We start from the raw sequence: 22,333 nt of genomic DNA, 5'->3' as shown, positions 1-22,333 counted from the left end.
AGCATTTGATGGCGAAGGGAATAAATGGTTACAATGATAGATTTAGATGGGAAAAGATGGGAGGAGGCTTGAGTGGAGCATAAAGACTGGCTGGTTGGGCCGATTGGCCTATTTTTGTGCGTAAAATCTATGTCATCCTATGTAAGGTTTTGGACACTGGTTACCACCGGGAGGTTGGTGACTGGAGGTGGTTAGGCCCCTTCTTGTTGGAGTTGGTCATAACCTGGCACTTACTTGGTATGAATGTGACCAGTCACTTGTCTGTCGAACCTGCATGTTGAGCAGGGCTTATGAATAGACATGAGCTGCTTTATTATTGAAGGAATTGTGAATGTTACATCACCTGGAAAAGATACTCCCCTAAGGATTTGGTTTAAAGATTATAACTGATCCTGTTTAATAACTGACTGTATGCAATGTTTTTTCTGGATCGGTGGTGTGAAGCTGGTGAAGAAGACTGGCCCTGTTAGTCTTTGATGTCAGTGATTGGACTGAACCCAGGAAATAATGGACTGTATTTAGTCAGCCAAATTATGATTTTATTAATTGGATGTTTTGGGAGCACAACAATTTTGTCTGAGGCCTATTGCAGTAAATGCTGGTGTAGATTTTCATCCCCACTGCCTGGCATTCATAGAAGGCTCCTAATTATTCCATTGATTTTTGACAATGATTGCTTACGCTTTTCTTGCCCTTAAGTTGGATGTAGTTTAATTTGTTGCAGCTGATGGATCTGGTGGTATTGTCATTGTATATAGCTTATCATTCAGAAGAGTGAGAAAGGAGGGCTAAAGGAGGAGAAAAAATGCGAGTTTGTTTCTAATGCGTTCAAAGTGTTATATTTCTCTTTTGTGTCATCAGTTCTTTGTTCACTGTCCAAGTTGGATGTCCTGCTCCGTTATCTCTGCCTGGATCACGTCCCTCCCATAATCATCTTTTTACCAGTGGAAGCAATAATGACAGAGGAAGAGAAATAAAGATTAGCTATGAATCTCTGCCACCAGGAAGGAAATATTTCACTATATTGCAAATGCAAGCACTACTTCCTTAAGTATTTTAACTGTATGCAATCCCCAAACCAAGTTAGTGAGAACCCCACACAGCAAGGAGGGAGCATTGCAACTAACACAAAAGCCTCCTACAGGCATATTAATAGGAAAAGGGTGATAAAAGGAGGAGTAAGGCCGATTAAGGACCAAAAAAGGGCTATTATGGAGGAAAGCTGAGGCATTAAATTAATACTCTGCATCTATATAGAAAGCTGCTACCCAGGCTATGGCAAAAGAGATAATTCAGACACTAGAAGGGTTTAAAATTGATGAGGAGGAGCTATTGCATAGGTTATCTGTACTTGAAGTTGTTAAGGCACCGGGACCGGATGAGATGCCTCCAAGGAAGTATACTGAGGGAAGCAAGAATGGAAATTGCAGAGACACTGGCCATAATATCTCAGAGTTCCTTAGACACAGCGGTGGTGCCAGAGGATTGCAAAATTCTGAATGTTACAGCCTTGTTCAAAAAGGCAGCGGGCCGGTAAGGGCTCAGAATGGCAGAGGGAGCAGGACGACGGAGGGTTCGAGACGATGAAGAGCTAGAGACGACGGAAGGCTCAGGATGGCAAAAGCTCGATACCAGGGAGGAAGTGACTAATGAGGACCGGCAAAGGCTCAAGGCAGTGGAGAGGAGCGGCCCAGCAAAGTGGGCCAGCAGGATTCAGCAAAAGAAGCAGCCCAGAGGACCAGGCCAGTGGCAGACAACAGGCGCCATTAATGGTAGCTGAGCGAGTAACGTCACCATTCATGCAGGCTCAAACCAGTTCTGGCTTAGGCTGATGGATGCACACAATGACGTCAGCGATGGAAGAAATGTCAACAGTCGCAGTGCGGGTCCAGTGCGTATGCACAACTGTTCCTGGCCCATGTCCGGTTGTTACAGGGTTAGACAAGGGAACCAAGTGGCAAGCATTCAAGCCCTAAGTGATGTGTCTATGCCTTCAGATTCCATTAGTTCGCCAGTCTGGCTACTCCAACAGCAACATTGCCATGGAGTACAGATGATTAACTGAGCCTGCACACAAGAGTTGACTTGATTCTGAACCTTCATTGGCAGCTTATGTGGGACACAATGATCTGACAGAATAGTTAGGGAGAAACTGTTCCCATTGTTGGAAACATCGAAAACCAGAAGACATCGATTGCAAAAGTAGCAACGGTGACATGAGGACAAACTTTCTTACACAGTGAGTGGTTGGCATGTAGAATGCACTGCCTGAGAGTGTGGTGGACGCAGATTTAATTGTGACCTTCAAAAGAAAATTGACCCATTATCTGTGATTCTTTGACCCCAAAGAGACCATTCTCCCTCTCAGTGGGGTAGTGTTGTATGTTGTTGCCCTGCTGAACCAGGGTGAACCCACATTTCCTTTGTTCCTATTTAGGGTTCTTCCTGCCATAACCTTACCTTCAGCAGTACCTTCATGAGCCTTGATGCAAGTTTTTGTTAATGGCTCAGGATATTGAACTAAAAACCTTTCTGTTAATCACTCTTAACCACGGGAATTACTCTATATCTTAACAGGATTTCTCCTATCTTCAGTGAATGATAGAACATTGCAATATCAGATCTCATTTAAGTTTATGAATAAGCAAATTTACTTATCAAATCATGAATAGGTGAATAATCAAAAGCTTATTTTTATTCACTCATGGGATGTGAGAGTAGCCCTTGAGAAGGTGGTGGTGAGCTGCCGCCTTGAACTGCTGCAGTCCATGTGGTGTAGGTACTCCCACAGTGCTGTTAGGAAGGGAGTTCCAGGATTTTGACCCAGGGACAGTGAAGGAATTGATATATATTACCAAGTCAGGATGGTTAGTGACTTGGAGGGGAACTTCCAGATGGTGCCCTTGTTTTTCTAGGTGATAGAGGTTGTGGCTTTGAAAGATACTATTATGAAAGCCTTGGCGGATCGCTGCTCTGCATTTTGTAGAGGATACACAATGCAGCCACAGTGAGCTTGTGGTTGAGGGAGTTAAAGTTTAAAGTGGTCCATAGGGTATCAATCAAGCGGGTTACTTTGTCCTGGATAGTGTCGAGCTTCTTGAGAATTGTTGAAGCTGCACCCATTCAGGCAAGTGGTAAGCATTCTATCATATTGCTGACTTGTGCCTTGTAGGTAGTGGACAGGCTTTGGGGATTCAGGAGGTGAGCTATTCGCCACAGAATTCCCAGCCTTTAACCTGCCATTGTAGCCCCAGTATTTATATGAGGAGATATTGGTGTAGTCACCTTGTGGACTTGTTATCCAGGCAGCCAGTCTAATGCTCTGGGGGCATGAGTTCAAATCCCATCATGGCAGTTGGTGGAATTTAAATTCAATTAATTAATAAAATATCTGGAATTAAAAACCAGACAGTGACGAGTCATAAAAATCCATCTGGAAACCTGCCGTCCTTACCCGGTATGGCCTATTTATGACTCTAGACCAATAGCAATGTGGTTGAATCTTTGTTCACTCAATTGCATCAGACTTCTAAGAAAATGTCTAATAATTAACCTCGGCACCAGAAAGGTCAAGGACATACCTTGCCCACTCGAACCCAAAGTCCTCCTCACTAACACCTTGGGCTTGTACCAAATTTGTGCCGAAGGCTGTCCCACAGCTGCCTGACAGTCGTACTGGAGTCACTGAATCATACTCATAGACATCTACAGCACAGAAGGAGGCATTTGGCCGATTGTATCCACACCAATCAACAAAGACCTGACTACACTTATCCCGTTTTCCAGCACTTGGCCCGTAGTCCTGGAGGCTATGGCAACACAAGTGAATATCTAAATACTTCTTAAATGTTATGAGAGTTTCTGACTCAACCACCCTTTCAGGCAGTTCCAGAGTCCCATCACCCTCTAGGTGAAAAAATTTTTCTTCAACTCTCCTCTTAGCCCTCTACCTCTAACTTCAAATCTATGACCCCTGGTTATTGACCCCTCTACTAATGGAAAAAGTTCCTTCCTGTACACCCTATCAATGCTCCTCATAATCTTATACACCTCTATCAGGTCCCCACTCAACCTTTGCTGCTCCAAGGAAAACCAGCCCAGCCTATCCAATCTTTCCTCATAGCTCAGACCCTCCAGCCCAGGCAGCATCCTGGTAAATCTCCTCTGCATCCTCTCCAGTGCAATCAAATCCTTCCTATAATGTGGTGACCAGAACTGTATGCAGTACCCCGGTTGTAACCTAACCAGTGTTTTATACAGTTCCAACATAACCTCCCTGCTCTTGTATTCTATGCCTCGGCTAATAAAGGCAAGTATCCCATATGCCTTCTTAACCACCTAATCTACCTGCCCTGCTACCTTCAGGGATCTATGGATATGCGCACCAGTCCCTCTGATCTTCAGTTATTTCCAGGGTCCTACCATTCATAGTGCAATCCCTTGCTTTGTTAGCCCTCCCCAAGTGCATTACCTCACACTTTTCCAGGTTGAATTCCATTTGCCACTGTTCTGCCCATATGACCAGTATATTGATATCCTCTTGCGGTTTACAGCTATCCTCCTCACTATTTACCACCCTACCATTTTTCGTGTCATCCGCGAACTTCTTGATCACACCCCCTACATTTAAGTTCAAATCATTTATGTACACCACAAACATCAAGGGCCCCAGCACTGAGCCTTGCGGAACCCCACTGGAATCAGACTCCCAGTCACAGAAACACCCCTTTACCATCACCCACTGCTTTCTGCCTCTCAGCCAATTTTGAATCTAATGTGCCACTTTGCCTTGGATCCCATGGGCTCTTGCTTTCTTGACCAGTCTGCCATGAGGGATCTGACCAAATTCATTGCTAAAGTCCATGTAGACCACATCAAGTGCATTACCCTCATCAACACCCCTGGTTACCTCCTCAAAAAATTCGATCAAATTTGTCAAACACGACCTCCCCTTAGCAAATCCATGCTGACTATCCCTGATTAATTTTTGTCTCTCCAAGTGCAGATATATTCTGTCCCTCAGAATTCTTTCTAGTAACTTCCCCACCACCGAGGTTAATTTGACTGGCCTGTAATTTCCTGGTCCATCCCTTTCTCCCTTTTTTAATAATGGGACAATGTTAGCAGTCCTCCAGTCCTCTGGCGACTCACCTGTGGCCAGAGAGGATTTGAAAGTTAGTGCCAGATCCCCTAAAATCCCTTCCCTTGCCTCCCTCAACAGCCTGAGATACATCTCATCTGGGCCTGCAGACTTATCCACTTTTAAGGCTGCTAAGCCCACTAGTACATCCTCTCTCTTTCTATGTTAATTTCCTCTAATATTTCACAGTCCTCTACCCTGATGTCTATACCTGCTTCGTCCTTTTCCATTGTGAGGACCGACACAAAGTAGTCATTGAGGACTGCACCCACGTCATCTGGGTCCACACACAGATTACCTAATTGGCCTTACTCTTTCCCTAGTTATTCTCTTGCTTTTTGTATATTTAAAAAACCCTTTTGGGTTTTCCTTTATTCTACCCACCAATGTTTTCTCATGCACTATCTTAGCTTTCCTAATTTCCTTTTTAAGTCAACCTCTGCACTTTTTATACTCTAAGGACTCTACTGTATTGAGCCCTCGGTATCTGCCATGAGCTTCTCTTTTTTTCTTAATCATAACCTTTATGTCCCTTAACATCCAGAGTTCTCTGGACTTGGTCCCTCCCTTTGTCTTTACAGGAACATATTTGCCCTGTACTCTCACCATTTCCTCCTTGAATGCCTCCCACTGCTCTGACACAGTTTTACCTGCAAGTAGCTGCTCCCAGTCCACTTGGGTCAAATTTTATCTCATCTTAGTAAAATTAGCCTTTCCCCAGTTTAGAACTTTTATTCCTAGCCCAACTTTATCCTTTTCCATAACTATCCTAAATCTAACTGAGTTATGGTCACTATCTCCAAAATGCTCCCCTACTGATCCGCTTTCCACCTGCCCGGGCTCATTTCCAAATATTGGGTCCAGAACTGCCCCCTTCCTTGTTGGGCTTTCTACAAACTGCCTAATAAAGTTATCCTGGATGCAACTTAAGAATTTTGCTCCCTCCCTACCTTGTACACTAAAATTATCCCAGTTAATATTTGGGTAGTTAAAATTCCCTACTATTACTGCCCTATTATTCTTACATTTCTCTGAAATTTGATTACGTATTTGATCCTCTATCTCTCCCTGACTGTTTGGGGGCCTATTGTACACACCCAACAGCATGCTCGCCCCTTATTATTTTTTACTTCTACCCATATGGCCTCATTTGATGATCCTTCCAAGATATCATCCCTCCTCACTGCTATATTCCTTGTACAATATTGCAACACCCCCTTCTCTTCTATCCCCCCTATCTACCTCATCTGAATACCCTATAACCAGGAATGTTGAGCTGCTAACCCTACCCTTTTAGCCAAGTCTCGGTCATAGCTATGACCTATCTTGTGCCTATCTTATGCCCTTAGCTCATCTGTCTTATTCCTCAGGCTCCTTGCATTAAAATATATTCCACTTAGGCTACATAAGAAAGAAGAGAGTTTAGCAAGGCCATATTTCCTCTGCCTTCCAGACTCACTTACTATTGTTTTAACTTCTAATTCCATCTCAGCTTCTCTCCCCTCTGAACTACTTTCCAAGATCCCACCCCTCTGCCAATTAAGTTTAAATCCGCCCCAACAGCATTAGCCATCCTCCCTGTGAGGATGTTGGTCCCGTTCCTGTTCAGATGTAACCCGTCCAACTTGCACAGGTCCCACCTTCCCCAGAAATGTCCCAATGCCCCAATATTCTAAAGCCCTCCCTCCTGCACCATCTCTCCAGCCACGCATTCATCTGCTTTATCCTTCTGTTCCTATACTCACTAATGCGTGACACAGGGAGTAATCTGGAGATTACTACCTTTGAAGTCCTGTTTTTCAATTTCCTACCTAACTTCCTAAAGCCTGCTTGTAGGACCTCATTTCTCTTTCTTCCTATGTCATTGGCCCTAACATAGACTATGACCTCTTGCTGTTCACCCTCCCTCTTCAGAATGCCCTGCAGCCGTTCCACAAGATCCTTGACCTTGGCACCCGGGAGGCAACATACCATCCTGGAATCACATCTACGGCCGCAGAGGTGCCTGTCTATTCTCCTCACTGATGAATCTCCTACCACTATTGCCCTTCCACATTTCTTCCTCTGCCCTGAGCAGCTGGACCACCCACAATGCCATGGCCTTTATTCTGGTTGGCCTCCACAGAGGAACCATCACTCTCACCATTTTCCAAGGCTGAGAAACAGTTTGCGAGTGAGTTGCACTTGGGGGATTCCCTCACTACCTGCCTGGCCTCCTCCCCCTGTCTGGTGGTCACCCATTCCCTCTCTGCTTGCACTTCCTTAAGCTGCAGAGTGACCACGTCCTGAAACGTGCTATCCACGAACCTCTCAGCTTCGTGAATGCACTGTAATGCCCCCAGATGCTGCTGACTGCCTATTCCTGGGCTCCTTCTCTCGCGCATTCCGCTAGGTGCTGCTGACTGCCAGTCGCAGGGTCCTCCTCTTGCACTCTCCTCATACCTTACAGCCAATATCTAAGACTCCTCTCATCATCATTCCTGGGCATGTCCAGTCCTCCTGGAAGTTCAGACCCACCAGAGCTGGCGGTATAGTCACGTACAGTTGGCAGGGAGTGGTCCTGGGAGTCCTCATCATTGAAGTCTCATGGCATCAGACTAAACAGTGGCAAGGAGGCTCCATAAAAACCTCAGTGCAAAAGACAAGACTGAATTATTTTCAACCAGAAGTGCCAAGTGGATGATCTATCATAGCCTCCTCCTGAGGTCCCCAGGATCACAGATGCTAGTCTTCAGCAAATTCATTTCACTCCATGTGATAACAGGGACCAACTGAGCGCACTGGATACTGTAAAGGCTATGGGCCCTGACAGCATTCCAGCTGTAGCATTGAAGATTTGTGCTCCAGATTTAGCCACGTCCTTAGCCGAGCTGATCCAGTACAGCTACAACTCTTGACATCTACTCAACAATGTGGAAAATTGGCTAGGTATATGCTCTCCACAAAAGGCAGGACAAATCTAATCTGGCCAGTTATTACCACATCAGTCTGCTCTCAATCATCAGCAAAGTGATGGAAGGTGCAATTGTCAGTGATATCATGCAGCGCTTACTCAGCAATAATCTGGTCACCAGTGTTCAGTTGGGTTCCAACAGGACCACTCAGCTTCTGATTATAGCCTTGGTCCAAACATGCACAGCACAGAAGAGCTAAATTTGAGGTGAGGTGACAGTGACTGTCCTTGACATCAAGGCAGCATTTGACTGGTTGTGGCAGCTGTGGCTGGTGGCTCGGTCCTGGTTGGATGGCTCCATGTTGGTTGGATAACGGTGGCTTGGTACTGGTCGGGTGACTGGTTGTCCGGTGCTGTTTTGGTGACCAGTTGCTTGGTGGCTTGCCACACTCCCAGCAAAGTTCTGGTACTATTGAGGTCCCGCAGGATGCTGTTGCAGAAGAAAAATTGGTTAAAAAAGACACCATGCCAAAGAAAATGAGGATTGCAAATCCAATGCAATCTACAATTAAACAGGAACTATCAGTGAGTAAATACTGAAAGCACTCAGCCTGCCAGGTAACATCTGTGAAGGCACAAAAATATTAATGGGCAGAATTTTGCTCTTGGTGGGGGCGCTTGGCAGCGGCGGGTGGGGGCGATCGGGAAGCCGACCACCACTTGCAATCGGCACCGGATCGCTATTTCACGCTGGCGGGCCAATTAAGGCCCGCCCAGTGTAAAACGCAAGTGGCAGCGCTATCTGTGCAGGGGGCAGCGGGAGGAGGGCAAACGGAGCGAGCGCGAACTTCATGCATGCATGTGAGTGAACGCTTCATAATCTCCCTGAGGCACTGAGTTGCCTCAGGGAGATGAAGAGATATAAAAAAAATAATAAAAAAATAAAAATGTAATGAAACGTCCCCTCATGTGACTCTATCACACGAGCAGGGACATGTTATTAATGAAAAATTGAAGTTTTTATTTTTTTATTTGCTTTTGGAAACCTCATCCCGCCCATGGATGAGGTTTCCAAAAAAATGCAAAGGCTGCTTGGCCTTTTCACCTGCCTGCCAACTGTTAGGTTGGACAGGCAGCCAAAATTTTAATATAATTGATTACTTAATGGCATTAACAGGCCTTTTAATTGTCGGCCGGTTAATGCTGGCTCTGGCGCGCTCCCGCCGACTGAACTATCACGTGACTGCGCATTGACGTCGGCATACTCAGCCGACGTCAACGCGCGTCATTTCACGCTTGAGCAGGTCGGGCGTGCACCCGCCCGCCAAGCGAAAATTTCTGCCCAATGTTTCAGGCACAACCTCCGAGATCGGTATGACAGAACATAGGGAGAAAACTGGGTCTAGGTAGAAAGGTAAGATTGGATGTAGAAGAGAAGAAAACTTAAGGATGAAGCAGATAAGGTGTCACACAATGTATTCCATACCTAGTGGCAATGATATGATGTCAAGGCATCTATTTTCAAACAAATATTAGTCTTCTCACTAATTAAATAAAACATTCTGGTGTTGAGTAATTGGCTGAAGGTCTTCATATTTAGATTGAGTTCAACAAACTATGTGATTACTATTGCATTTTACAGCACATTAGAGAAATAATTTCCAGGGAGCAAAAACTCAAGTAGCCCCTTCATAATCTTGTACGTTTCAATGAGATCACCTCATTTTTTTGAATGCCAGCGAATTTAGACCCAATTTATTCAGCCCCTCATCACAGGACAACTCTCTCATCTCAGGGACCAATCTAGTGAACCTTTGCTGCACTTGTATATCCTTCCTTAAATATAGAGGCCAAAATGACACACAGTATTCCAAGTGTGGTCTCACCAAAGCCTGTACAATTGTAGCAAGTTTTCTTTATTGTACTTCAATGCCCTTGCAATAAAGGCAACATGTCATTTGCCTTCCTAATTGCTTGATGTACCTGCATGCTAATTTTGTGTTCCATGTACAAGCACAGCCAAGTCTCTATGAATATAATTTACAAGTTTCACACCTTTTAAAAAATATTCTGCTTTTCTGAGTGAATAACTACATACTTCCTCACATTATACTCCATCTGCTATCTTGTTGCCCATTCACTTAGCCTGTCTATATTCCTTTGCAGCCGCTCTGTGATGTCCTCACAATTTACATTTCCACCTAGCTTTGTATTGTCAGTAAACTTGGATACATTACAAAAACAGAATTACCTGGAAAAACTCAGCAGGTCTGGCAGCATCGGCGGAGAAGAAATCAGTTAACGTTTTGAGCCTTCATGGCCCTTCGGCAGAACTGAAGCATAGTTAGAAGAAGGGAGAAATATAAATTGGTTTAAGGTGGGGGGTGGAGAGAGACACATTGAGGGTGTGGTGTGTCTCTCTCTCTCTCTCTCTCTCTCTCTCTCTCTCTCTCTCTCTCTCTCTCTCTCTTCCCCCCCCCACCACCCCCCCCCACCTTAAACCAATTTATATTTCTCCCTTCTTCTAACTATGCTTCAGTTCTGCCGAAGGGCCATGAAGGCTCGAAACGTTAACTGATTTCTTCTCCGCCGATGCTGCCAGACCTGCTGAGTTTTTCCAGGTAATTCTGTTTTTTGGATTTCCAGCATCCGCAGTAGCTTTTAGCTTTTTGTTTTTATCTTTGGATACATTACTCCCTGTCTCTTCATTTAAGTCATTAATATACACAAGAAATTGGAGCATATGACCTGTTGAACCTGCTCTGCCTTTCAGTATGATCATGGCTTATCTTGGGCTTCAGCTCCATTTTCCCGCTTGCTCTCAATATCCCTCAATTCCTTGACGGATCACAAATCTGTCTATCCCAGCTTTAAATGTATTCAGCAATGGAGCATCCACCACTCTCCAGGGTAGAGAATTCCAAAGATTCACAACCCTTTGAGTGAAGTAATTTCTGCTCATCATAGTCATAAATGATCAGCCCCTTATACTGAGACTGTGTTTTAGATTCCCTGACCAGCGGAAACAATCCCTCAGTGTCCACCCTGTCAAGTCCCTTCAGAATTTTGTAGGTATCAATGAAATTGCCTCTCATTATTCTAAACTCCAGAGAATATAAGCTCAATTTACTTTAGTCTCTCATCATAAGACAACTGCTCATTCCAGAGACCAATCTAATGAACCTTCACTGTACCGCCTCCAATGTAAGTATATCCTTTCTTAAACGTAGAGAACAAATCTGCACACAGTATTCCAGATGCGGTCTTACCAAAACCCTGTACAACCGTAGTAAGGCTTCTTTATTCTTGTACTCCAATTCCCTCGCAATAAAGGCCAATATGCAATTTACATTCCTAATTTCTTGCTGCACCTGCATACTAAATTTCTGCGTTCCTTGTAGAAGCACAGTCAAATGTCTTTGAACATCAGCACTTACAAGTTTTTCACATTTTAAAAAATATCCTGCTTTTCTATTCTTATGACTAAAATGAACAACTTCACACTTACCAAGATAATGCTGCATCTGCCATCTTGTTGCCCACTCACTTAATCTGTCTATATCACTGTATTGGATTTTAACTACCCAAATATTAACTCGGGCAGTTTTAGTATGCAATGTAGGGAAGGAGCAGAATTCTTAAGTAGCATCCAACAGAACTTTATTAGCCCAACAAGGGAGGGGGCAGTTGGAAGTGGGGGAATGAAGGTGTTGGGGCGGTGGGGGGTTGAGGTTAGGAGGGGGAGGAGGGAGTACAGTGGGTGTAGGGCATGATGAGGGAGAATGCAACAAGTAGGGAGGTAGGTGTAGTGAAAGGAGTTCCGGGGGGGGGGGGGGGGGGGGTGCGCCGCGGCGGCAGAGGAGTGAAGAAGTTCAGAAGGGGGAAAGAGTCCGGGAGGGGGGGGGGGGGGGGGTGGAGTCTGGGGGGAGAAGGCAGTAAGGGTTGGGTGGGGTGGGGGGGGGAAAGGAATGTCCAAGTGAACGTATAAGGGAGGGGTCTGTGGAGTTAATGACTGCCTCCTGGGGAGCAAACTGAGGGTGGGCATAGTAGGAGGGAATGGTGAGTATGAGAGGGGGCAGAGTGAACCAGAAGGCTGGGAGGGTGAGGGTGCGATGGTAGCAGTAGAAGGGACGGCGAGGGTGGTTGGTGGGGACTCAGAGGCAGACATGGAGCCTGGAGGTGGGAAGGAGGAGGTCGGGGAGGTCAGTGTGGTGGGGATGGGATCTCAGGAAGGTAGGGAACATGCACATTCACCTGGACATCCTGGAAAGAAAAGGGTTGGTAGGTAACAGTGGGGAGGTGGAACGTGATGCCGGGGGTGTCAGCAGTGTTGGGGGGAAAGGACATGGGTGACTCGGGGAGGGGAAAGGATGGCAGAGCTTATGAGATACTTGACAACGGCCATGTTTTTCAAATGGAAAGTGAGTGGAACCTCGTGTTAGACGGACACGGACGCTGCATGGGAGTGTGATCAGTGGGTGGGCGGAGATGCAGATCAGCTCAGATAGACAACTGAAAGCGAACCCCAGCAGGCAGCACTGAAAATGCTCAGGACATTGTGATGAGTGTGACGGAGGAAGGCTCCGTGTGCATGGGAGAGTGCTTGCATGAGGCTTTGTCACACACACTCCTCCCTCCAGAATCACTCGTATCTGGCTGTTTGCCCCTGAACTGCGAAGCCTGTAAATGAAGCCGAAAGACATTACACATTATTCAGTAAAGTGAATATATTTTTATCTTATAAAGTGACAAAATGTGGTCACCTGTGCTACCATTGTGATCAGACTTTCTTAACTTTTCAAGGCCCACCACTTCTTCTAGGTGCTGCCCTGACAACTGCAGCAGAGGTGGAGACAGCCTCTGCAGTGGTTGGCCCTGTTGCCTCTGATGACTTCGGTATGCATCCTCTGGCCTTGAGGGCCCCGGTTTCCTTTGGTTGTCCTTTTGTGGACAAGCTGCTCCCTTTGCAGTGACAAAGGACAAGGTTGAGGGGGTCACAGGCAAAAGGGACTTGGAAGGAGAGGACAGCTTCTGAGATTCTGGAGTGGAAGACCCAGGAGTGTCCAGCTGTTGCTGCTCCTCCCTTCGGGTGCCCGAGCCTGACTCCATGAGGGGAAGGAGCAACTGGAGGGATGTCAAAGTACCCCATTTGCCTCTCACGTTGCCACTGCAGGAACTCACCCATGGCTACCGCGATGGAGTGCAGAGCTGTGTGCATCTCCACGTTCCGCTGGATCAGGGTCTCCATGGGGTCCACCATTGTTACCATGGAGATCTCCATGTGCTCATCAGAGAGCAGGTGCACTCCTCTGACTCACGTGCCACCCTGTTGAGGGCTTCCAACAGCTCTGAGTGGGATTTGGGGACATTGCAGCAGCCTTCCACTGAGTGCAGCAGGCGCCTCAGAGGTGTCATTAAATTTGGGGGCTGCTGTCTTCTTTGCTTTTGGGGCCATGTGTTGTTTGGAGCTGTCCTGGTCTGAAGACATGAAGTAGGCATGCGCTCTGGTGTGATTTAAATATGGTGCCCAGAGCAAGGAAGCGCTGAGTTCACGACATGGCGTGCAAATCCGAACCCGCCCGCTAGTGATCTGGCGTGTTTCCCATGATTGCATTATTAATGAGGTGGCCTGTGCCAGGAAATGGGACGATATGGAGCGAAAAGCCGCCATTGCAGCCGATGGTTAAAACATCCTTGTTCCCGCCCGCTACTGCATTTGTGCAAATCTGGGACAATTCCACCCATTCTGTCTCTTCATCTAAGTCATTAATATAGATTGTATATAGCTGAGGCCCCAGCACTAATCCTTGCGGCACTCCACTATTCACTGCCAGCCAACTTGAAAGAGCCCTGTTATGACCACTCCGGGATAGTTTCTTAGAACAGCATGTTCTGGAGCCAACCAGAGAGCAGGTGAACAAGACCTGGTATTGTGCAATGAGATAGGATTAATTAATGACCTCATAGTAAAGGTGCCCCTAGTTGGTAGAGACCATAATATGATTAAATTTTACATTCAGTTTGAGGGAGAAAGGAGTGGGTCCGAGACTATGTTTTTCAGCTTAAATAAAGGCAATTATGAGGGCAGTGGCAAATATTTAAGGGAATATTTCAGAATACACAGAATAGATACATTCCTATGCGTAAGAAAAAGTCCAAGGGATGGACTCACCATCTGTGGTTCACTAGAAAGGTTAAAGATAATATCAAATTTAAAGGGCAGGATTTTCCGCTCGGCATGTCGGGCGCGTGCCCGACATGCATGACCGTGAAATAGCTCACGATGACACTGAGCGAGTGTCCCAAAATCATCGCGCACTTGCACGATATTTCGGTCGGTGGGTGCGCGCGAGAGAGTCGGCGGTGCTCCCTTCGACAATTAAGAGGGTTATTAAGCCCATTAATCAATTAATTAAATTGAATTTTTCGCTGCCCGCCCAACCTTTTGGTTGCATTTTTTCAAAACCTCATCCTGAAAAAACAATAAAAAGTTTTGAAACCCATTTTTCACACGTTCCTGTTCATGTGTCAGAGTCACGTGTGCGGACATGTTTTCCTTATTTTCAAAATCCTTACTTTTCATTTTAAAAAATTTCATCTCCCTGAGGCAGCTCAGTCCCTTCAGGGAGCTTTCACTGAATGCACTCCCGTGCCTGTGCCCATTTCAGTGCTCGCACTTCTCCCGCTACCACCCCAGCAGTACTGAGTTTGTCAGCACGCGTTTCATGCTGGCTGCCCATTAATTGGCCAGCCAGCATGAAATTGCAGTCGGGGCCCGATCGTGGACGGCGGATCATTTCATGGCCGCTCCAGGGTCCGCCCGCCGCGCCTGCCCAATGAGGGGATCCTGCCCAGAGGAAAAGTATATAATTGTGCAAAGATAGGTGGAAGGTCAGAAGATTGAACAGCAAGGGATGACTAAAATATTAATAAGGAGGGAAAAATTAGAGTATGAGAAAAAGCTAGCCAGAAATATAAAAACAGATCGTAAGAGTTTCTATAAATATTTAATAAAGAAATGAGCTAACAAAGTGAGCATTGGTTCTATAGAAAGTGAGCCTGGAGAATTGATGACGGAAAACAAGGAAATGGCAGATGAATTGAACAGGTATTTTGCATCAGTCTTCATTATAGAGGATACAAGTAACATCCCAGAAGCAGCTATAAATCAAGAAATGGAAGGGAGGGAGGAACTCTGTAAAATTACAATCACCAGAGAAGTGCCACTGAGTAAATTGTTGGAGCTGTGGGCTGACAAGAGCCCAGGTCCTGATGGACTTCATCCTAGGGTCGTCAAAGAAGTGGCTCGTGAGATAGTTGATGCATTGGTTGCAATTTTCTGAAACTCCCTAGATTCAGGAAAGGTCCCATTAGATTGGAAGTTAGCAAATATAATACCATTATTGAAAAAGGAAGGGAGACAGAAAGCAGGAAACTACAAGCCAGTTAGCTTAACATCTGTCATAGGGCAAATGTTAGAGAAACTATTATTAAAGAAGCTATGGCAGGGCATTTGGATAAGCCCATGGTAATCAACATGGTTTTGTGAAAGGGAAATCATGTTTAACCAATTTACAGGAGTACTTTGAAGAAGTATCGTGCTGTGAACGAAGGGGTACTGGTGGATATACTGTACTTAGATTTTCAGAAGGCATTTGATAAAGTGCCACATCAAAGGTTATTGCAGAAAATAAAAGCTCATGGTTGGGTAACACATTGGCATGCATGGAAGATTGGCTGGCAAACAGGAAGCAGAGTAGACATAAATGGGTCTTTTTCAGCTTGGCAAGATGTAACGAGTGGTGTGCCACAGGGATCAATGCTGGGACCTCAGCTGTTTACAATTTATATAAATGACTTGGATGAAGGGATGGTTGGGATGGTTGCCAAATTTGCTGATGATACAAAGGTAACTATGAAAATAAGTTTTGAAGAGGACATCAGGAGGCTACAAAAAGATATAGATAGGTTAAGTGAGTGGGCAAAGACCTAATGTGGGATAATGTGAAATTGTTCATTTTGGCAGGAAGAATAAAAGAGAAGCATATTATCTAAATGGTGAGAGATTACAGAGTCCTGAGGTGCAGAGGGATCTGGATGTCTGGTGCATGAATCATAGAAGGCTAGTCTGCAGGTACAGCAAGTAATTAGGAAAGCTAATAGAATGTTATCATTTATTGTGAGGGGAATTGAATACAAAAGTAGGGAGGTTATTCTTCAGTTATACAGAGCACTGGTGAGACTACATCTGGAGTACTGTTTACAGTATTGCTCACCTTATTTAAGGAACAATGTAAATGTTTTGGAAGCAGTTCAGAGAAAGTTTACCAGACAAATATCTGGTATTTTTGGGTTGTCTTATGAGGAAAGATTGGCCAGGTTAGGCTTGTATCTGCTGGAGTTTAGAGGAGTAAGTGGTGACTTGATTAAAACATACAAGATCCTGAGGGACCTTGACAGGGTGGATGTGGAGAGGATGTTTCCTCTTGTAGGAGAATCTAGAACTAGGGGGTCACTGTTTAAAAATATGGAGTCGCCCATTTAAAATGGAGATGAGGTGAAATTTGTTCTCTGAGAGTCATGAGTCTTTGGAACTCTCTTCCTGAAAAGGTGGTGGAAGCAGAGTCTTTGAATATTTTTAAGGTAGAGATGGATATATTTCTGGTAAGCAAGAGGGTGATAGGTTATCGGGGGTAGGTGGGATGCAGATTTGAGGTTACTATCAGATCAGTCATGATCTTATTAAATAACGGAGCAGGCTCGAGGGGCCGAATGGCCGAATCCTGCTCCTTGTTTGTAAGTTCATAACCGATCTTGTACCTTTGCTAAAATATTACCCCCAATTCCATGAAATTTTCTCTGGCCATTTAATCTGTGTGGCACTTATGCCTTTCAGAAATCCAGATACATTACATCTACTGGTTCCCCTTTATCAACCCTACAAGTTACATCCTCAACAAACTCTTAAGGCAGAATCGTCCCAGAAAGAATGGCCAAGAAGATAAGAACCCATGGGATCAAGGGCAATTTGGATCCAAAATTGGCTTAGTGGCAGGAGGCAGAAGGTGATGGCCAAAGGTTGTTTTTGCGATTGGAAGCCTGTGACGAGTGGTGTACTGCAGGGATCGGTGCTGGGACCCTTGCTGTTTGTCGTGCACATTAATGATTTAGACATGAATATTGGAGGCATGATCAGTGAGTTCGCTGATAACACAAAAGTTGGGAGTGTCATAAATAGTGAGGAGGAAAGCCTTAGACTACAGAAGGATATAGATGGGCTGGTAAGATGGGAGGAAGTGGCAAATGGAATTTAATCCTGAGAAGTGTGAGGTGATGCATTTTGGGAGGTCTAACATGGCAAGGGAATACACAATGAATGATAGGACCCTAGAAAGTACAGAGGATCAGAGGGACCTTGGTGTACATGTCCATAGATCCCTGAAGGCAGCAGCACAGGTAGATAAGGTGGTTAAGAAGACATATGGGATACTTGCCTTTCTTAGCCGAGGCATAGAACATAAGAGCGGGGAGGTTATGTTGGAGCTGTATAAAACGCTAGTTATGCCACAGCTGGAGTACTGCGTGCAGTTCTGGTTGCCACACTATAGGAAGGATGTGATTACACTGGAGAGGGTGCAGAGGAGATTCACCAGGATGTTGCCTGGGCTGGAGCGTTTCAGCTATGAAGAGAGACTGGATAGGCTAGGGTTGTTTTCCTTAAGGCAGAGAAAGCTGAGGGGGTACCTGATAGAGGTATACAAAATTATGAGGGGCATAGATAGGGTAGATAGGAAGAACCTTTTCCTCTTAGTGGAGATGTCAATAACGAGGGGACATCAATTTAAGATAAGGGGCAGGAGGTTTAGAGGGGATTTGAGGAAATTTTTAACCAAGAGGGCGATTAGAACCTGGGACACACTGCCTGAGGGGGAGTTAGAGGCAGGAACCCTCACAACCTTTAAGAAATATTTAGATGGGCACTTGAAACACCGTAGCATACAGGGCTCCAGGCCAAGTGCTGGAAAATGGGATTAGAATAGATAGGTGCTTGTTGGCTGGCATGGACACGATGGGCTGAAGGGCCTGTTTCTGTGCTGTATGACTCTAATTGCACTAAGTGTGGTAGCAGGCGTGAAAAATGATGTTTTACCTGCCGGCAACAATGGCGGGTTTTCACGCCAAATCGTCTGCTTCCCGCCTAATTAATTATGCAGGCACAGGAAACATGCCATCTCGCTGGCAAGTGGCCTCTGAATCACCCAACACGCTGTTACCTCACCGTTTCCTCACTCCGGGTGCCATATCTAAACTGCAGCCACGTGCACAGTTCTCAATGCTTCAGTCCAGGATTGCTCCAGTGAGGACATGGCCCTGAAAGCCAAGAAGAGTTCAGTGACCCATCACTGGAATGCCTTTTGGAGGCCCATCGTGATGTCCTCCACCCAAGCTTGGCTGCATCAACATCCCTATCAACACCCTGGGGGTTACCATTGACCAGAAACTGAACTTGACTAGCCATATAAATACTGTGGCTACAAGAGCAGGTCAGAGGCTAGGAATCCTGTGATGAGTAACTCACCTCCTGACTCCCCAAAGCCTGTCCACCATCTACAAAGCACAAGTCGGGAGTGTGATGGAATACACCCCACTTGCCTGGAAGCTTGACATTGTCCAAGACAAAGTAGCCCGTTTGATTGGCACCACATCCACAAATATTCACTCCCTCCACCACCGACGCACAAGACTGCCTCCTCAGCCCTCACCACCTTGAGGCCACTTGCACAGATCAACATGTGCCCCCCCACACACACCCAGGGATACCCCCTTACCCCAGTACAGCCCTCGCCCTGCAGCCTCTTCCCCTGCCAAAGGCCACTTTTCCCCCTCCACCAAGCAAGCCTTAGCCCTGCAGCCTTTTGAAAAGCCATCCCGCCTTATGGTGGGTCTGGTAGGTGGAGACCTGCCCGTCAGCCCCCTAAAAGTGATGTGGTGCTGTCTGCGAAGCCTGGCACTAATGACCACAAGTGCTGCCCAAAGCAACATAGGCAAACAAACCCCCAAGTCCCGAGCTAAGTGCAGCTTGCAAGGTGCACGTTGCTTATGTACAGTTGTGAAACATGTTGGTGTGCAATCAGGCCTATGTGCCCAGATGATCCAGCGTGGGAGGATGATCCCGGAGAGCAGGGCTTATAATGAGATGCTAAAGTATTGAAATTAAGTTCCCGATATGCGGTAGTGGAAAACGCAGCCTGCCATTGACGGGCGGAGCGGACGATCCCAAACTGGTTTCGCAACAGCATAAAACCGATTTTTGGCCGCCTTGCCATATTGTCCGTTCACGCTGCCAAATACGCCCCACGCCAACAGGAGCCGAAAATTCAGCCCTTAATAAATTTGGTGAACAGGATTTTATTTCAGTAAAACTATGTTGATTTGTCCTAACCATACTATGCTTTTCTAAGTGAATTGTTAAGACTTCCTTAATTATTATGGGATGATGGTGGCATTGTGGTAACGTCACTGGACTAATAATTCAGAGACCCAGGTTAATGCTCTAGGGACATGGGTTCAAATCCCACCATAGTGGCTAGTGAATTAATAAAGCTGTAATGTAAAACTAGTCTCGGTAATGGTGCCCATGCTACTATCATTGATTGTTATAAAAACCCATCTGGTTCACTAATGCCCTTTAGGGAAGGAAATCTGCCAGCCTTAAATGTGACACAACAAAGTGATTGACTCTTAACTGTCCTCTAAAGTGACCTAGCAGTTAGAGATGGACAACAAATGCTGGCCTTGCAGCGATGCCCACGTCCCATGAAAGAATATAAAAAAAATAGATTCCAGCATTTTCCCAACAACTAACTAGCCTGTAGTTAATTGCTTCCTCTCTCCCTCATTTCTTGAAAAGCCGTGTAACACTTGCCAACTTCCAATCTATTGGGACCGTTCCTGAATCTAAGGAATTTTGGAAAATCATAGCCAGCACATCCACTATCTCTGCAGCTATCTCTTTTAGAACCCTAGGGCGTGGGCCATCAGGTCCTAGGGTTTTTCTGATTTTAGCCCCTTAAGTTTCTGTAAGACTTTTTCTCTGCTGCTATTAATTTCTTCAAGTTTCTTGCTCTTTTTAGCCGCTAGGTTACCATCTATTTCTGGTATGAAACTTGTATCTTCTACTGTGAAGACACAAAATATTTGTTCAACGCCTCTGCCATTTCCTAATGCAATTAATAAACCTTATTACTTAAAAAAAAGACTCACCAGCTACTCTGTTTCCTTCTGCTGGCATCACTTAAATATAGGGAAGTTAACTGAATGTTTTACTTAGGCTTATTTTTTTTGAAACAAAATTGAAATTTTAAATTTTCCCAGCTCCTTAGACTATTTCCCGAACTTTAGAGAAACGGAAATAAAGCTACAACAGTCACCAGCCAAACACCTGAGGACCTTCCTGTGAAGTCACAGTTTGATTTTTTTTCTCACTTTTTCAAACTCGAGCACACCCAACCAAGTCCACTCCAGCTGCCGAGTCTTTCCTGGTCCCAGCCCGGCTCAAGTGGAGCCCATCCCAATGGAACAGCTCTCTCTTTCCCGAGTCCTGATCCCAATGCACCATGAATCAAAACTCCTTTTTCCCCACACTACTCTTTGAGTCAGGTGTTTCATTCTCTAATCTTCTTGACTCTGTGCCAATTGGCGTGTGGTTCATATGACAATCCAGAGATGATTACCTTTGACGTTCTGCGTTTAAATTTGGATCCTAACTCCTCAAACACTCTCGGCAGAAAATCATCCCTAGTTCTGCCTGTGTAATTGGTTCCTATGTAGACCATAACAACTGAACCCCCCCACCCTCGCACTCCAGGTTCATTTCCTGGTTAAAGACAATCAACTCCAGGGGAATCCAATATTTCTCAGGTGATGCACTAACAAATAAAACTGCAGCAATGGTGTGACCTGATCAACCCTTCTAGAATATGTCCCACAGGGTTGACAACAGTAAATAGTGCTTTTTCACCCAGTACAATTCTTATTATTTATTTAAGCTACAAGTCCTATGTTTATAATTTGTATTCTTGACAAATATATTTAACTTGAAATCAACGACAGATGCTGTAATTGTGGACAATTGCAGAGGAACCGTTATTCCTATAATAATCAGAGACGTTATACATATTGCCATGTGCCCCACTCAGAATGCATCTGGTGAAAAGAACAGGCACTGTATATTATCCATTATGCTGTCTCTGGAGCTCCAGAATCCATTACTTAATTAGGTGAAAACCTTTCGATCCTAAGTTTTCTTAATGGAAATGGCAATGAGCAGATGGGTGACTGTAGCAACCTCAATTTCATGATCCTCCCAAAGAACGCTCTGCAACAAAACTGAGACACTCACTCTCAGTAACTAAACAATGGGAAGAATTTTGTTCCCATTGGGGGGGAAGTGCAGGAGCGGGCGCAGGCGGGCGCGCCTCTGATCTATGCCCCCAATCTGATGTCCACTAGGAAGTGCTCTGCGCTCCCTGCGCAGGGGGCGGTGGGGGGGAGGAGGATTCCCTGAGCTGAGAGTGTGCTCTTTCGCATGTGCGCGTGAAAGAGCGCACTCATCTCCCTGAGGCTAAATGCTGCCTCAGGGAGATCACCGCCACATTTAAAAATCGTGAAGGAGCAAAAATAAAATTTCCCTGACATGTCCCCTCTTGTGACACTGTCACATGAGTTGGGACATGTCCATCAGTTTAAAGCATAGATTTATTAAAATTTTTAAAACTGTCATGAAACCTAATCCTGCCCGTGGATGAGGTTTCATGCTTTTTCTGAAGCCCGCCAGGGCTCCCAGCCTGCCCGCCAAACTTAAGGTTGGACGGGCAGGTCTATTAAGTATCTCAATTACTTTTTCAATGGCCTCAATTGGCTGTTGACAGGTCAGTGGGTGCACAGCTGATTCGGCTGCGCCCCCGCCAACCTGAAAATTGAAATGACGCAGGGTGATGTTGAGAGTTCCACCCGACATCATCCCACATCATTTTACGTGTCGGCGAGCGGGCCCCGACCCACGCTCGCCGACCTAAAGATCCTCTGAAGTTGTATCCATACTTAAAATCTATCTAGTTTTTGATCATATCTATATTATTATATTGATGTATCTTATTTGGTTCCATTCTTAGCTGTCCAACCATATCTGGAGGTTATGCAGCAATGGCTTCTTTTCTCAACCGTGCACAGTTACTTCTGGAGTCCCCAAAAATCTAACCTTGTTCTGTCCTCTTCTTCATCTTCGTGGTCCTGCTTGG

At 45.4% G+C, this 22,333-nt stretch overlaps 1 protein-coding gene across 1 annotated transcript in view; it reads left to right on the top strand.

The window, feature by feature from the left end:
• Positions 1-22,333, top strand: part of sh3pxd2aa (SH3 and PX domains 2Aa) — a 507,011-nt gene that overhangs the window by 240,450 nt on the left and 244,228 nt on the right. The window contains exon 7 of the mRNA XM_078564963.1: positions 19,113-19,135. Coding sequence (XP_078421089.1) covers positions 19,113-19,135 — 23 coding nt within the window. The remainder of the gene's footprint in view (positions 1-19,112; positions 19,136-22,333) is intronic.

This window comes from Cetorhinus maximus, chromosome 20 (assembly GCF_964194155.1).
Source record: "Cetorhinus maximus chromosome 20, sCetMax3.hap1.1, whole genome shotgun sequence".
NCBI lineage: Eukaryota > Metazoa > Chordata > Chondrichthyes > Lamniformes > Cetorhinidae > Cetorhinus > Cetorhinus maximus.
Note: the sequence above shows the minus strand (reverse complement) of the source record. Positions and strands in the feature narration are given on the sequence as shown.